Here is a 12,430-nt window from a genome sequence, read left to right as displayed (position 1 = left end):
TATCCATTATCCAGGTCCCTTACCTCCATTATATTTAAAAAAATTTTGGCAGGTTTTTTTTTTTTTTGGAAAATCTTGTTAAATGTGCTATTATAAACTCGTAGGGGCAATGAATGAACTTCCGATTCTCTCCCATGCCACTCAAAGTGGATATAAGATGGGCTGTCACTGGACAGTAAAAAAGACAGTAGAGAGTAGACTATAGGCCTACGGTCATTAAAGCGGTAATGTTTGCACTTAGGTTTTATTACTCATTTAGGAGAGTATTGCAATAAGCTTCTTATATTAACCTTACTTTCGAAAAAAATAAATACAATCATGATTTTTCATGAAAAATTATGTTAGAATTGTAGGCCTAAAATACCTTGGTATCAGCTTGTTTTCAGCAATGGTAGGCTATAATTAATACAATTACAATTAATTTGGTTTGTCATGATTAATTTGTGTTCATAATCAGTAAAAACAAAACTAACTAAATAAATAAATAAATAATCTTCTATCAAGAATACACACATATGAACAGTTAAATTATTATTGTATTATTATGTTTAACTATCTTGGAACTACCCAAGCAGCGTTTTGCGCTCAGATGTGACGGCGGAATTAATGCATTACCAAAATGTGATTACAGAATATATTAATAACATCCCGAGTCTCTTCCTCCTCCTCCTCCTCCTCTTCAGATAATTGTCATTTTCTCCTTAGTCTTGCGAGTTAACAATAATGCCTGACCAGTAAATTACTTTGGTGAACAAAGAAAGCATTTTGACATTATGCATTGGCATTAGTTAACGCCTAAAAATGTGGCGGATTGTTGTCAGCGCGAAACACATTTTTGAGCACGTGAATGCTGATTCTTGTCAGCTCTGGATTCTAGTCAGTGCTTGAGCGCTGGTCTATGACTGGAAAAATAATAGAGTCGTTGCAAAAGAAACGATACATCGCTTACATGTCGCATTAAACCGGCAGATTTTAGCAAAGTTAGGCAATTATTTTGCAAGTAATTACGTTTAATCTTGTCTTGCCTGGATCTTTGGTTTGGTGTAAACTCGTGAACGGAATAATTTTGCTTTCAAGGCCCCCGTTGTTCTCTGAACGCCCCCGCATCAACTTGACGTTGATGCATATGTGGCAGTCATGGTAATGCACATACAGTGTAATATGATGCTTAAAAGACCATGCAACACTATGGCAAACACAATAAAACCCACTCTGCATGAACAGACAAAACAATGACATTTACATGGACATAAATCTGATGCCATTATGTCCAGGTTTTTTTATATATATATAGCCAAGCCTATATATATATATATATATATATATATATATATATATATAGTAACCAAACTTTTAAATACACTAAAATTGCTCCAGTGTGAATAAACAGCCTTTAAATATTTACATGCAAAAACAGAAAAACAATTTATAAGTTGTATAATATTAATTTAGAATATGTATGTGACAATTTATGTGAAACTCCTCTAGGTAAGATTATTGTTTTCCAATTGATGTTTCATGTGAAATAAAAATCAGCATCAAAAATGGAAGAAAAAAAAAGTGAAAATTCAACAATACTTCACAGAAATGCATAATTTCACAGAATCATAAGGGACATACACATAAAACCATTCTGTTCAGTAAATACATTCATTGCTCAATATTAATATATTTATTTACCTTCTGATGTAATATATTGTATTATTTTTATATATCTAATTGTTCCACTTTCTCTGTTAACAAGGACAACATGCTCTTGGCAGGCCATTGGAAATAAGAAAATTGTTCTTAATTGATTTGCCTGGTTAAATACAGGTACATAAATTATAAATAAATATTCATAAATAATTCTGTTTTGAAAATGCAGGCTTTTTAAAAAGGTTTCATTAAAAGCAACCAAGGATGTAATACTGTGAACAAAATGTCATAATTACCACCCTTTATGCATAGAAATCTTGTTTATAAGCAGAAGCTCATTTATGGTTTTATTTTTAAACTCTCCTCTATGAATGCCTCTGAAGCGAGTCAAGATGCCGTCAAAATAGTGATGCCAGTGTCCGTCACTTTTTGCTCCAAACCGAAAGCATTGACCTGTGTGAGAGATTGATATGGGACATAGGACATGAAATAGGACATCAGTGTTTGCAATGCACCAAAAGTTAAAAATTAAATGAGTGTGTGCATGGCTTGCTTGTAGAGTAAATATATGGCTGATAAGCAAACAGTCGGTAACATCCAGCTCCGTGCAAATAATTAGTTAAAATTTAGCCTCTTTTTACTATCTGCAAATCAAACCTAAATGAAAGTTAAAATGAAACCAGCAATGACGGCACACCTGTATGAAACGCTCGTGGTTTTTTATTAATGGTCTGTTGCATATTGTAGCCTATACTTAACCTGCACTTGATCATTTATAATATGCACTACAAGTACACAACCATTCAAAAAGTCTCACTAAGTGCTAAAGAAAAAGATTCATTACATTAAGATTATATAAAATGTGGAAGATGTGTGTCTGAAGGCTTTTTAATAATTCTGTGAGCGTGTGAGGAAACAACTGTACCTCGTGATGTGTCTGGTGGTGAAGACACTGATGAGCCAGCGCATGTCTTCAATCTTAAAGGGCAGAAGCACCAGATGGGTGGAGTTATCCACGTCTACAGCGCTCTCAGGATACAGAATTCGATGAGTGGTCTTAGATCCCACATCCTTCTCAAATCCTTTTGTAGGACCCTTATTTATCCTGAGGTAAGAGCATGAAGATGCATTTTTAACAGTCATCTTTGGTTGTATGCATCGTTGAGACTTCAAAAGAGAAAATAACATACCTTATGACAAAGTCATGGCTGTTTATAGTTGACCATAGTGGGATGCCAGGAGGTTCCCAGAGTTTCCCACCACAGCACAGGTTCTGCAACGATCTGGACCAGCGTCCGAGTAGTGTTCCTCATCGGGGAAGAGAGAAAACAATGTGTCCACCACATCTGTGTAGTTAGCTTTAGAGGATTCAGACTGTAGACCCTATATGAATGGTAAAACACATGATCGGATTTAAAGGGCACCTATTATGCCCCTTTTCACAAGATGTAAAATAAGTCTCTGATGTCCCCAGTGTATATGTGAAGTTTTAGCTCAAAATAGCCAACAGATCATTTTTTACAGTATGTTTAAATTGTCACTTTTTGAGGCTCAGAAAAATGCACCGTTTTAGTGTGTATTCCTTTAAATGCAAATGAGTTGCTGCTGCCAGCCCAATTGGTGGTCTGTACTGCCACCATGTGTTCAACAATCAGAACTTCAGCTACTGGGAAATCCTTGTGCTGGAATCTCTGAACTGCTGAAAGAGTTGAGATATTTTATTAAAAGTATCGGAGAAGAGATGTCTCTTTAAAATGGGTTGAAGAATAGCTGCCTGCTACTTTTTAGGAGTTTGGGTTTCCTAAGGTCTCTACAGAGCATATGTAGGCTATAGGGCAGTTTATTATTTATTGAAAATCGTTGGTGGAACATTGTAAGATGCAAATAAAAGCTGATAAAAAAATAAAAGATATGATGAAAGTTGTTGTTCACTTGTGGCATGCAGTTTAAATAAATAATTTATGATAAAGATATTAATCTTAACCACTTTCACAAGCCTTTAAAATTATTTTAACGCTTTTTAAACTATTCAAATGGACAGTCCCGAGACTTTTCTGTTGCCTGGTGTAATTTTATAGAAAAATAGCCTACAGAGCCTATTGCTTGAACACTAATATGAACATTGGGGAATGCATGCAAGATGAGGCAAGCCTAGTAACTGTTTTACATAAATGTTCAGCGACCGACAGTATAGCCTATGAATGTCACAGACTAATTGACTCTTTATGAAATTTTGCCGTTTTGAATTGAAAATATGCGGTCATGATTCATGTAGGCTAAGCGACTAGGCGAGCATGGCATACGAATGAAAAGTGAATATGTGCACATTTTAAAATAAAATATTATTTGCAAATAGTTTCGTTTACCTTTTTTATATTTATTCCCTTATTTTTAATAGGCTATTTAATTCCGTTATAATGTAATAATCCCTTGGGTTCACAGACCATGGCTTAAACTCAGAAATGCATGTTTGAGCTGTTTTAACTAAAAGCAACTTGCACTGATAAGTTGCACTGATCTTAAAATATGTCAGTGCCATTGTTTTGTCTCAAGATCCCCATCAGTAATGTTTATATATATATACTACAGAGCCGTTGAATGCTTGAATCTGATTGGTTGACGAACGTTCTAAGGTGTGCATTATTTTCAGGGGGTGTCAGTATGTACTGTACTTTGGAAAATACAGTGGTCATTAAATGTTTTTCATGAATTTCAGGATGAGTATTGTTACTGGCCCGCGTACAACCCGACAGCCAGAGCACGAAGAGGGGAACAACCTGATCCTGATACTTGGATTTCCAGGAAAGTCAAGGTGTTTAGTGGTGTTACAGGTACAGTTGTATTAATATCTTGTCCTGTTTTTGTAAAAAAATTTGAAAGCTGCTAAGAAAGCAAAATACATTGCATCATGTAGAATACTTGTGAAATGTTTCAACTAATCCTATATTGTTTGTACTTTCCCTAATGTTCACATTTCTTTGTAGATGACTTTAACCAGGCACTTCGGTGGTTGAGAATGGCCGAAACAATGTCAAACGTGGAAAGTGCCGAGGATGGAGCTGTGCTCTCAAAAAGGACATCAAAAAGGCCAGCAAAATTTGCTTACAGCAGCGATGAGGGTATTTACATTTTCATGTAGTTATTTATTACATGCTGTATCCCTGACTGGTTTGTTGACTGGAGTTTATTATATGCTTTTTGGATGAAGACTCTGCGGAACAGGTCCTCCATACTAATAAGAAATCCAGAGGTATGATATTAAATAATTGTTCAATATTTCTCAAGCATGCCATGCTTCACAAGACTGTCCACTATAAGAAAATCGCTAGCATGACATTTTTGTAAATCATTTGACAGGGTCCTGTAAATGAATGATTAACCAAAGTATCTTGGTAATATGTATCATCTAGATTTGTCCCATGGACCACCAGAGGTGCCATGCCACTTACACGGAAATCTTCTGCAGGACCAACACACCCTCCACCTCCCATCTGCATCTTTCCGCAGACAAACACTATGAACAGTAAGTTAACAATTGCTGCATAAGCTTTGTCAAGTTGTGTGGATCTATATTAAAATATACCTTATGTTGACATTTTTTATTTATTTACACAGACCTTGATCCAGTTAGTCCTATTCAGCCTGAGATGTCTGATGGTATGATTATATTTTTATTGTTGGTTTAATGACTTTGAAAATATTGTTTATTTGTAAGTGTTACAGTTATCAACATGGTGACACACAAGAAATGTAGCCTGGTGATTTGAACTTTGGTAGTTCTTGTTTTATAACGTGCTGAACCTAAGTGTTGAGTTTAATCGCTTGCATTTTGTATTGCATATGTGCACACAGAAACTGCCAGCTGCTCCTCAAGTGTGTCAGACTCTATCTCTGCCTTAACCCAAACGGTTACAGTAATGCAAGGTATGTTAATTTTTATTGTGGGTAAATTTCAGTCATGTAATAACTGCAATGTGTTATCTTTGCACTTTGTACATTTCTGACCTTCATTTTAATGTCTTTGAAACATTTTGTGTTTCTAAAACAGAGACACTTAAAGGGGGGGTGAAATGCTATTTCATGCATACTGAGTTTTTTACACTGGTAAAGAGTTGGATTCCCATGCTAAACATGGACAAAGTTTCAAAAACTAAGTTGTACGTTTGAAGGAGTATTTTTGTTCCAAAAATACTCCTTCCGGGTTGTCACAAGTTTCGGAAAGTTTTTTTCGAGTATGGCTCTGTCTTACGTAAGATAGGGCGGAATTTCCTTATATGGGTCCTAAGGGCACTTCTCCGGTAAGATCGCGGCCGCGCGCGCACTCGTAGACCAGAGCAAGAGAGTGAAAGCAGTTCGCCATCAAAGCGCCCTGCCCGGCTTTTGGGAAGTCAATGTCACCAAAGAAGTGTGTTTTTGGTTGCCAGGGCAAGACAACCCTGCACAGATTCCCAAAGAACCCAGCGCTAAGGGACCCGTGGATGGAGTTTGTTTTTCTGAGCATAAACGGAGTTGTGTAAGACTGTTGTTCCCTGCATTTCGACGATGATTGTTTTATAAACAAAGCCCATATCGACGGATTTGCAGATCGTCTAATGCTTAAGGATCGAGCAGTCACAATGATAAAGGTTCGCGGTCGTGCGTTGGAACCGGACGGTGAGTAAAACTGTTTGTTGAACAAATGTCTCTGTGTGTTGTCACTAGCTTGGCGCGTTAGCACAGCTAAGCTTCGCCCACAGGGCCCGCCCCCAGCCGCTCAGTTTTTTCCGGAAAGACTCGGTACAGCCTATCTTTCTGTTAAAAATTTAATAAAACAAAAGACTTTTTGGAGATATGAAGGATGCAATATTACTCTATAGGTACTCAAGATTAACAGGAGATTGAGTGAAAATGAGCATTTCACCCCCCCTTTAATGTTGACCCGCCAGGATGTGATGGCAAAAAACATCCAGGAGATCCTCCTCCGGTTAAACCAGACTGGAGGAGCCAGCCAGGGTCCAAAGACCCCAATAGAAATCGATGTGGCCCAGTCTTTGGAAGAACTTGCTGTCTTGGAGGCAAAATTGAAAGAGCTTCCGGACTACAAGAAGAGATTGGTGGGTAATGGTTTGAACATAAAGCTATGTTTTATGTAGAGCTGAATATTTACTGCATTACTGATTTTTAATTTTCTGTATTACCTCTGTGTAGACACACCATCTCAGTCTGATTGGTGGAGCCAACCCGGGAGAAGCTACAAGGCGTATCATGAGGGCTGTAGCTTCTAGCAGTGTCTGGAAGAAATACAGCCTTCATGGGAAGAAGGGGAAAAATACGTTGCTGCATACAGCAGTGTACCAGGTTATCAAACGTGAGTTTAATATAAGTGTTACTTTTGTTTTATTACTTTTGGTAATAATTGTGTGGATGTTCCACAGCACAAAAAATGCATTTATGCTTGTCTAAACAGTTTCTGCTTTACAATTGGTTCATGTTTCAAAATATAGCTTGCTGTTTTCAAATCTAAAAGACAATATCAATATTAAATGCCCTTCTGCTTCATTTAATTTATATTTCAAATAAGTCCACCACTTGTTTTGTAAAAAATATTGTAATTACACTAGAAATTTACAAAACATTTCTATTTTTTTATTCTACACAACAGGGGCTATCATGCTGAGTCGGTCCGGACTACAGGACAAAGCTGTGGAGGAACTCGTCACAAATGTTTTTAAACATGCACCAGCCCACAGTAAACTACAGGTACAAATATATCTTGTGAGCATTTCACTTAAAAGACTGTGGCAATCGACTATTACTTGTAGGGATGGGCCGATACCACTTTATGGAATAAGTAGCAATACTTAGTATTTCATTTTTTGTACTTGCCGATACATACAGTGTACCGATACAAGTACTTTTAATAACTGTGCCAAATGTCACTCATCAAGCTCAAATTTGATCTCCTTAGACGTTGATCAACCAATTTCAACCAATTCAAATCTAGAAAGATAAATGCTCCAACATTCAAAAGAACATCATTAATATTGCAGATCAACAATGTGTAATTTATATATTTATTATAGTCTCCTTCCCTAACTAGAAAGACAGAAACACGTTTGTGAAAAGCCAATGTATGGGCTGTATGTTTGTGTTTGCATTTGTACTCTACATTGCAGACAGTTTTTTGTAAAATGAGGATGTCTGAAGTTAATTTCTCCGAAGAGAACTATACGCAAGAGAACTATACGCAACTATACGTTGCGCAGCATAACGCTCTTAAATGTGGTGGAAGTATCGTCGTATCGGGCCTGTTTTCACAAGTACGAGTACTTAAGCCCAGTATCGGCCAATCCCTAGTTACTTGGTATAGTTACTCTTACAAAATGGTTAACACTTACTTCCTTGGTTGACATTAAATCTTGAAGGTCTGTTCACTGAATTTATTTATTTAAATTGTTTGTCTAGGTGCAGTCAGTCCCAGAAGTGGCGGTCCCACAAGAGATCAATAACCAGCAATTCAGTGACACAGATTAAGATTCAGATGAAGACCTTTTTAAAGTGTTTTACATAGTGACGTTTATTTTTTTCATTTTTTGCTTTAATGTATAGTTGTGTTAATTTTTTCCCCCCGTTTTGTTATTAAAGTGTCTGTTAAATTCTGTTAAATAAAATCTGCAAAAACACTTTTCAGTTCTTTCAATTATTCTACAGTGTTTTTTTTAACATGTTTACATTAGTGAATGTTTAAACATGTTTTTACCAATTGTTTGAGTAAAATGTCAAGATTTGAACAGTAATGCTAGTTGAAACAAACTTAAATTCTGAAGTTCTGAACAAGAACCACAATTATAGATGTTGCTGTGACAGTAGTGGCAGGTAAATGCTAGTATAAATGGATGTCAATAAATCCACTGCAGAATGAATATATATATGAATATATGAAAAACTGTCAAAAGTCATCAAATGACCAATCGGCGACCTTAATTAAATAACGTTGTCGCAACGTACTGGCTACGTCACAGCAACGTCATCCAAAAGACGAATCGGCGACCAAAATTAAATGACGTTTACCTAACGTACTGGAGACGTTGTCACGACGTCGGTTGGCGACGCCGTAGCGACCTCTTTTGGTGTTTCACTTTGACGGTTGTGGCGACGTCATATGCTAACGTAAGCGTGACTAAAAATGACCAGCACGTGACGTCGTCACAACGTCATATTGTTTGCTGGGTGGATAGTCCTGCAGCACGGATTTTTATTGCAGATAATATAACAAATAAATAATTATTGATAGGCCTTACTTGTTAAAAGGCTTTTTTTTTTTTTTTTTGGCTAGTCTACTGTCATCTGTCAATAAAAAAAAAAAAAAAAAGAATGAACGAATTAATTAAAACGAATTGAATTAATAAATAAATAATAATATTGACGCACATGCTTTTCTGTCTCATTATTGCAACATCTCTCTCTAATAACTGCATAAAGCCGAGCTGAGGCCGGTTATGTAATTTGATGACTGATCATGCCCAAACGCGTGTTCAGCGCGTTCAGTCTGTGTTCAAAGTTGGTGTTTAAAATATGCAGCGATGAAAACAGTCAGAGAATGTGTCAGCTAGTCGTGTGTCCCCAGCATTAGTCTGCTATCAGTGGCTCAAACCTCCGTTACTAACTCTAAAATGACGTTTTGGAATTAGCAACGGAGGCATTGGATTAGATGCGTAAGAAATTAGTCCTACATACAAGAGTGTTTTAATGACAAAAACTTTACAAACGTCTTGAAATACATAATCTGAACAATGTTTCGAGGTGTGGTAGCTGTAGTATAAGCGGAATAATTGACGACAGGCCGTTGAATTATTAGAAAAATAATGCACACCTGAGGTGTAACTCCGCTTCGTGTCGTGACCGCATTACCACCTCGGGTGTGCATTATTTTTCTAATAATTTAACGGCCTGTCATCAATTATTCCTTACGTATACTACAGGGCCGTTGAAAGCTTGAATCTGATTGGTTGACGAACGTACTAAGGTGTGCATTATTCTCAGGGAAACGCACAGCTAAAGTAGTTCCAGGCAGGTCTTGACCGCATTACAGTTCCATATCACTTCGCGTAGTCAACTGTAATAACGGAAAGTACTGATAAGCACTGATAAGTTGCACTGATCTTAAAATATGTCAGTGCCATTGTTTTGTCTCAAGATCCCCATCAGTAATGTTTATATATATATATACACACACACACACTCACCTAAAGGATTATTAGGAACACCTGTTCAATTTCTCATTAATGCAATTATCTAATCAACCAATCACATGGCAGTTGCTTCGATGCATTTAGGGGTGTGGTCCTGGTCAAGACAATCTCCTGAACTCCAAACTGAATGTCAGAATGGGAAAGAAAGGTGATTTAAGCAATTTTGAGCGTGGCATGATTGTTGGTGCCAGACGGGCCGGTCTGAGTATTTCACAATCTGCTCAGTTACTGGGATTTTCACGCACAACCATTTCTAGGGTTTACAAAGAATGGTGTGAAAAGGGAAAAACATCCAGTATGCGGCAGTCCTGTGGGTGAAAATGCCTTGTTGATGCTAGAGGTCAGAGGAGAATGGGCCGACTGATTCAAGCTGATAGAAGAGCAACTTTGACTGAAATAGCCACTCGTTACAACCGAGGTATGCAGCAAAGCATTTGTGAAGCCACAACACGCACAACCTTGAGGCGGATGGGCTACAACAGCAGAAGACCCCACCGGGTACCACTCATCTCCACTGTAAATAGGAAAAAGAGGCTACAATTTGCACGAGCTCACCAAAATTGGACAGTTGAAGACTGGAAAAATGTTGCCTGGTCTGATGAGTCTCGATTTCTGTTGAGACATTCAGATGGTAGAGTCAGAATTTGGCGTAAACAGAATGAGAACATGGATCCATCATGCCTTGTTACCACTGTGCAGGCTGGTGGTGGTGGTGTAATGCTGTGGGGGATGTTTTCTTGGCACACTTTAGGCCCCTTAGTGCCAATTGGGCATCGTTTAAATGCCACGGCCTACCTGAGCATTGTTTCTGACCATGTCCATCCCTTTATGACCACCATGTACCCATCCTCTGATGGCTAATTCCAGCAGGATAATGCACCATGTCACAAAGTTTCAAATTGGTTTCTTGACAATGAGTTCACTGTACTAAAATGGCCCCCACAGTCACCAGATCTCAACCCAATAGATCAGGGTTCACCAATCTCGGTCCTGGAGGGCCGCTGTCCTGCAGAGTTTAGCTCCAACCCCAATTAAACACACCTGAACCAGCTAATCAAGGTCTCACTAGCCATACTAGAAACTTTCAAACAGGTGTGTTGGAGCTGGTTGGAGCTAAACTCTGCAGGACAGCGGCCCTTCCAGGACCGAGATTGGTGAACCCTGCAATAGAGCATCTTTGGGATGTGGTGGAACGGGAGCTTTGTGCCCTAGATGCATCCCACAAATCTCCATCAACTGCAAGATACTATCCTATCAATATGGGCCAACATTTCTAAAGAATGCTTTCAGCACCTTGTTGAATCAATGCCACATAGAATTAAGGCAGTTCTGAAGGCGAAAGGGGGTCAAACACAGTATTAGTATGGTGTTCCTAATAATCCTTTAGGTGAGTGTATATATAGCCTATATATATATCTAGCCTATAAAAGCTATAGTTTAAATATCCTAATTTAACTAAGGCCTAATCTTGACTTAATCTAATCTGTGAAACCAGGCCAATAACCCAGTGCCTTTTATTTTCAGACATCCAGAAAGAAGTCACGTACCTTCCACCATCGGTAGACGTCTGTCTGTAACACACTGTTTCTCCTGTTCAGCAGAGGTGGAACTGTGGGGTTGAACCGCAAGAAGAACCAGTCATCATCGTTCAGATCCGTGACACAATTATCCAACCACAGACCTCATTTGGTGGAATCAACTGATGTTTTGAGGAAATTATAAATCACCGCGTTTTGGAAGAACATAAAAAGAAATAAGATGCTAAAAGAGTGTGCTTGCGTGCGACTGTCAGTGGAAGTTGCAATAGCCTACGATAACAGGACACCACAGGAGAGAATATTCTCCATAATTTAATCTAATATACATCTATAGGCTATATAGCTTACATACACACTTTTGTATGACTTTCCCTAAAACAAAGTCTTAACTTTCAAACAGACCTTTGTGTCAGAATGTGAGAACCGGCCAAAAGGTCCTCATTTTACTCACTTGTCATCACTAGACTGGTTCTCACAAAGATAACTATACAAGTAGCCTACACAGAGACAGAGACAGAGAGAGAGAGAGAGAGAGAGAGAGAGAGAGAGAGAGAGAGAGAGAGAGAGAGAGAGAGAGAGAGAGAGAGAGAGAGAGAGAGAGAGAGAGAGAGAGAGAGAGAGAGAGAGAGAGAGAGAGAGAGAGAGAGAGAGAGAGAGAGAGAGAGAGAGAGAGAGAGAGAGAGAGAGAGAGAGAGAGAGAAATAAACTGAATACCCATTGTATTAGCCTACATTTAATATGGGAAAACGTCATTATAGTAGGCCATACAAACTGAAGAGTCATTTTTTAGTGTGTAACAAAGATAGAAACTAATATGAATTAAAAGAAATGTTAAAGTACCTGATATTTGAAACAAACCAGAAAAAAAACAAAAAAACAATAGCAGTAAACCTGAAGAATGGGTGCCAGATGTGTGAATCCAGTGGTAGATGATCATGTTAAACATTAGGGATGAATCTAAGGAGGAGGGGTTTCTCTTCTACACCTCCTGATCATACATCACTGTTTGAATTCACTTATCTC

General features: G+C 38.0%; 1 protein-coding gene and 1 pseudogene across 2 annotated transcripts; one reads left to right on the top strand and one right to left on the bottom strand.

Annotated features, from left to right (window-relative positions):
• Positions 1-1,964: 1,964 nt before the first annotated feature.
• LOC307163327 (CMP-N-acetylneuraminate-beta-galactosamide-alpha-2,3-sialyltransferase 1-like) lies at positions 1,965-11,865 on the bottom strand (annotated as a pseudogene). Its single transcript, XR_013824073.1, has 5 exons — positions 11,859-11,865; positions 11,417-11,550; positions 2,829-3,021; positions 2,564-2,743; positions 1,965-2,091 (listed from the first exon to the last, which is right to left on the bottom strand). The product of XR_013824073.1 is annotated as a CMP-N-acetylneuraminate-beta-galactosamide-alpha-2,3-sialyltransferase 1-like (transcript).
• On the top strand, positions 4,847-8,315 carry LOC307162924 (uncharacterized protein). Its single transcript, XM_079878680.1, has 7 exons — positions 4,847-4,888; positions 5,049-5,161; positions 5,254-5,295; positions 5,491-6,731; positions 6,826-6,985; positions 7,280-7,377; positions 8,083-8,315. The coding sequence occupies exons 4-7, from the start codon at positions 6,549-6,551 to the stop codon at positions 8,149-8,151; spliced, it is 510 nt and encodes a 169-aa protein (XP_079734806.1). The 5' UTR covers positions 4,847-4,888; positions 5,049-5,161; positions 5,254-5,295; positions 5,491-6,548; the 3' UTR covers positions 8,152-8,315.
• Positions 11,866-12,430: the final 565 nt, after the last annotated feature.

This window comes from Squalius cephalus (genome assembly GCF_949319135.1).
Source record: "Squalius cephalus genome assembly, chromosome: 8".
Lineage (NCBI taxonomy): Eukaryota > Metazoa > Chordata > Actinopteri > Cypriniformes > Leuciscidae > Squalius > Squalius cephalus.
This window is presented reverse-complemented; position numbering and strand designations above follow the sequence as displayed.

Bases quoted from the DNA above. Each gene is read 5' to 3' on its own strand.
- LOC307162924 (XM_079878680.1), top strand. From the start codon at position 6,549: ATGTTGACCCGCCAGGATGTGATGGCAAAAAACATCCAGGAGATCCTC. The intron at 6,732-6,825 runs GTGGGTAATGGT...ACCTCTGTGTAG, and splicing joins CGGACTACAAGAAGAGATTG to ACACACCATCTCAGTCTGAT. The intron at 7,378-8,082 runs GTACAAATATAT...TTGTTTGTCTAG, and splicing joins CAGCCCACAGTAAACTACAG to GTGCAGTCAGTCCCAGAAGT.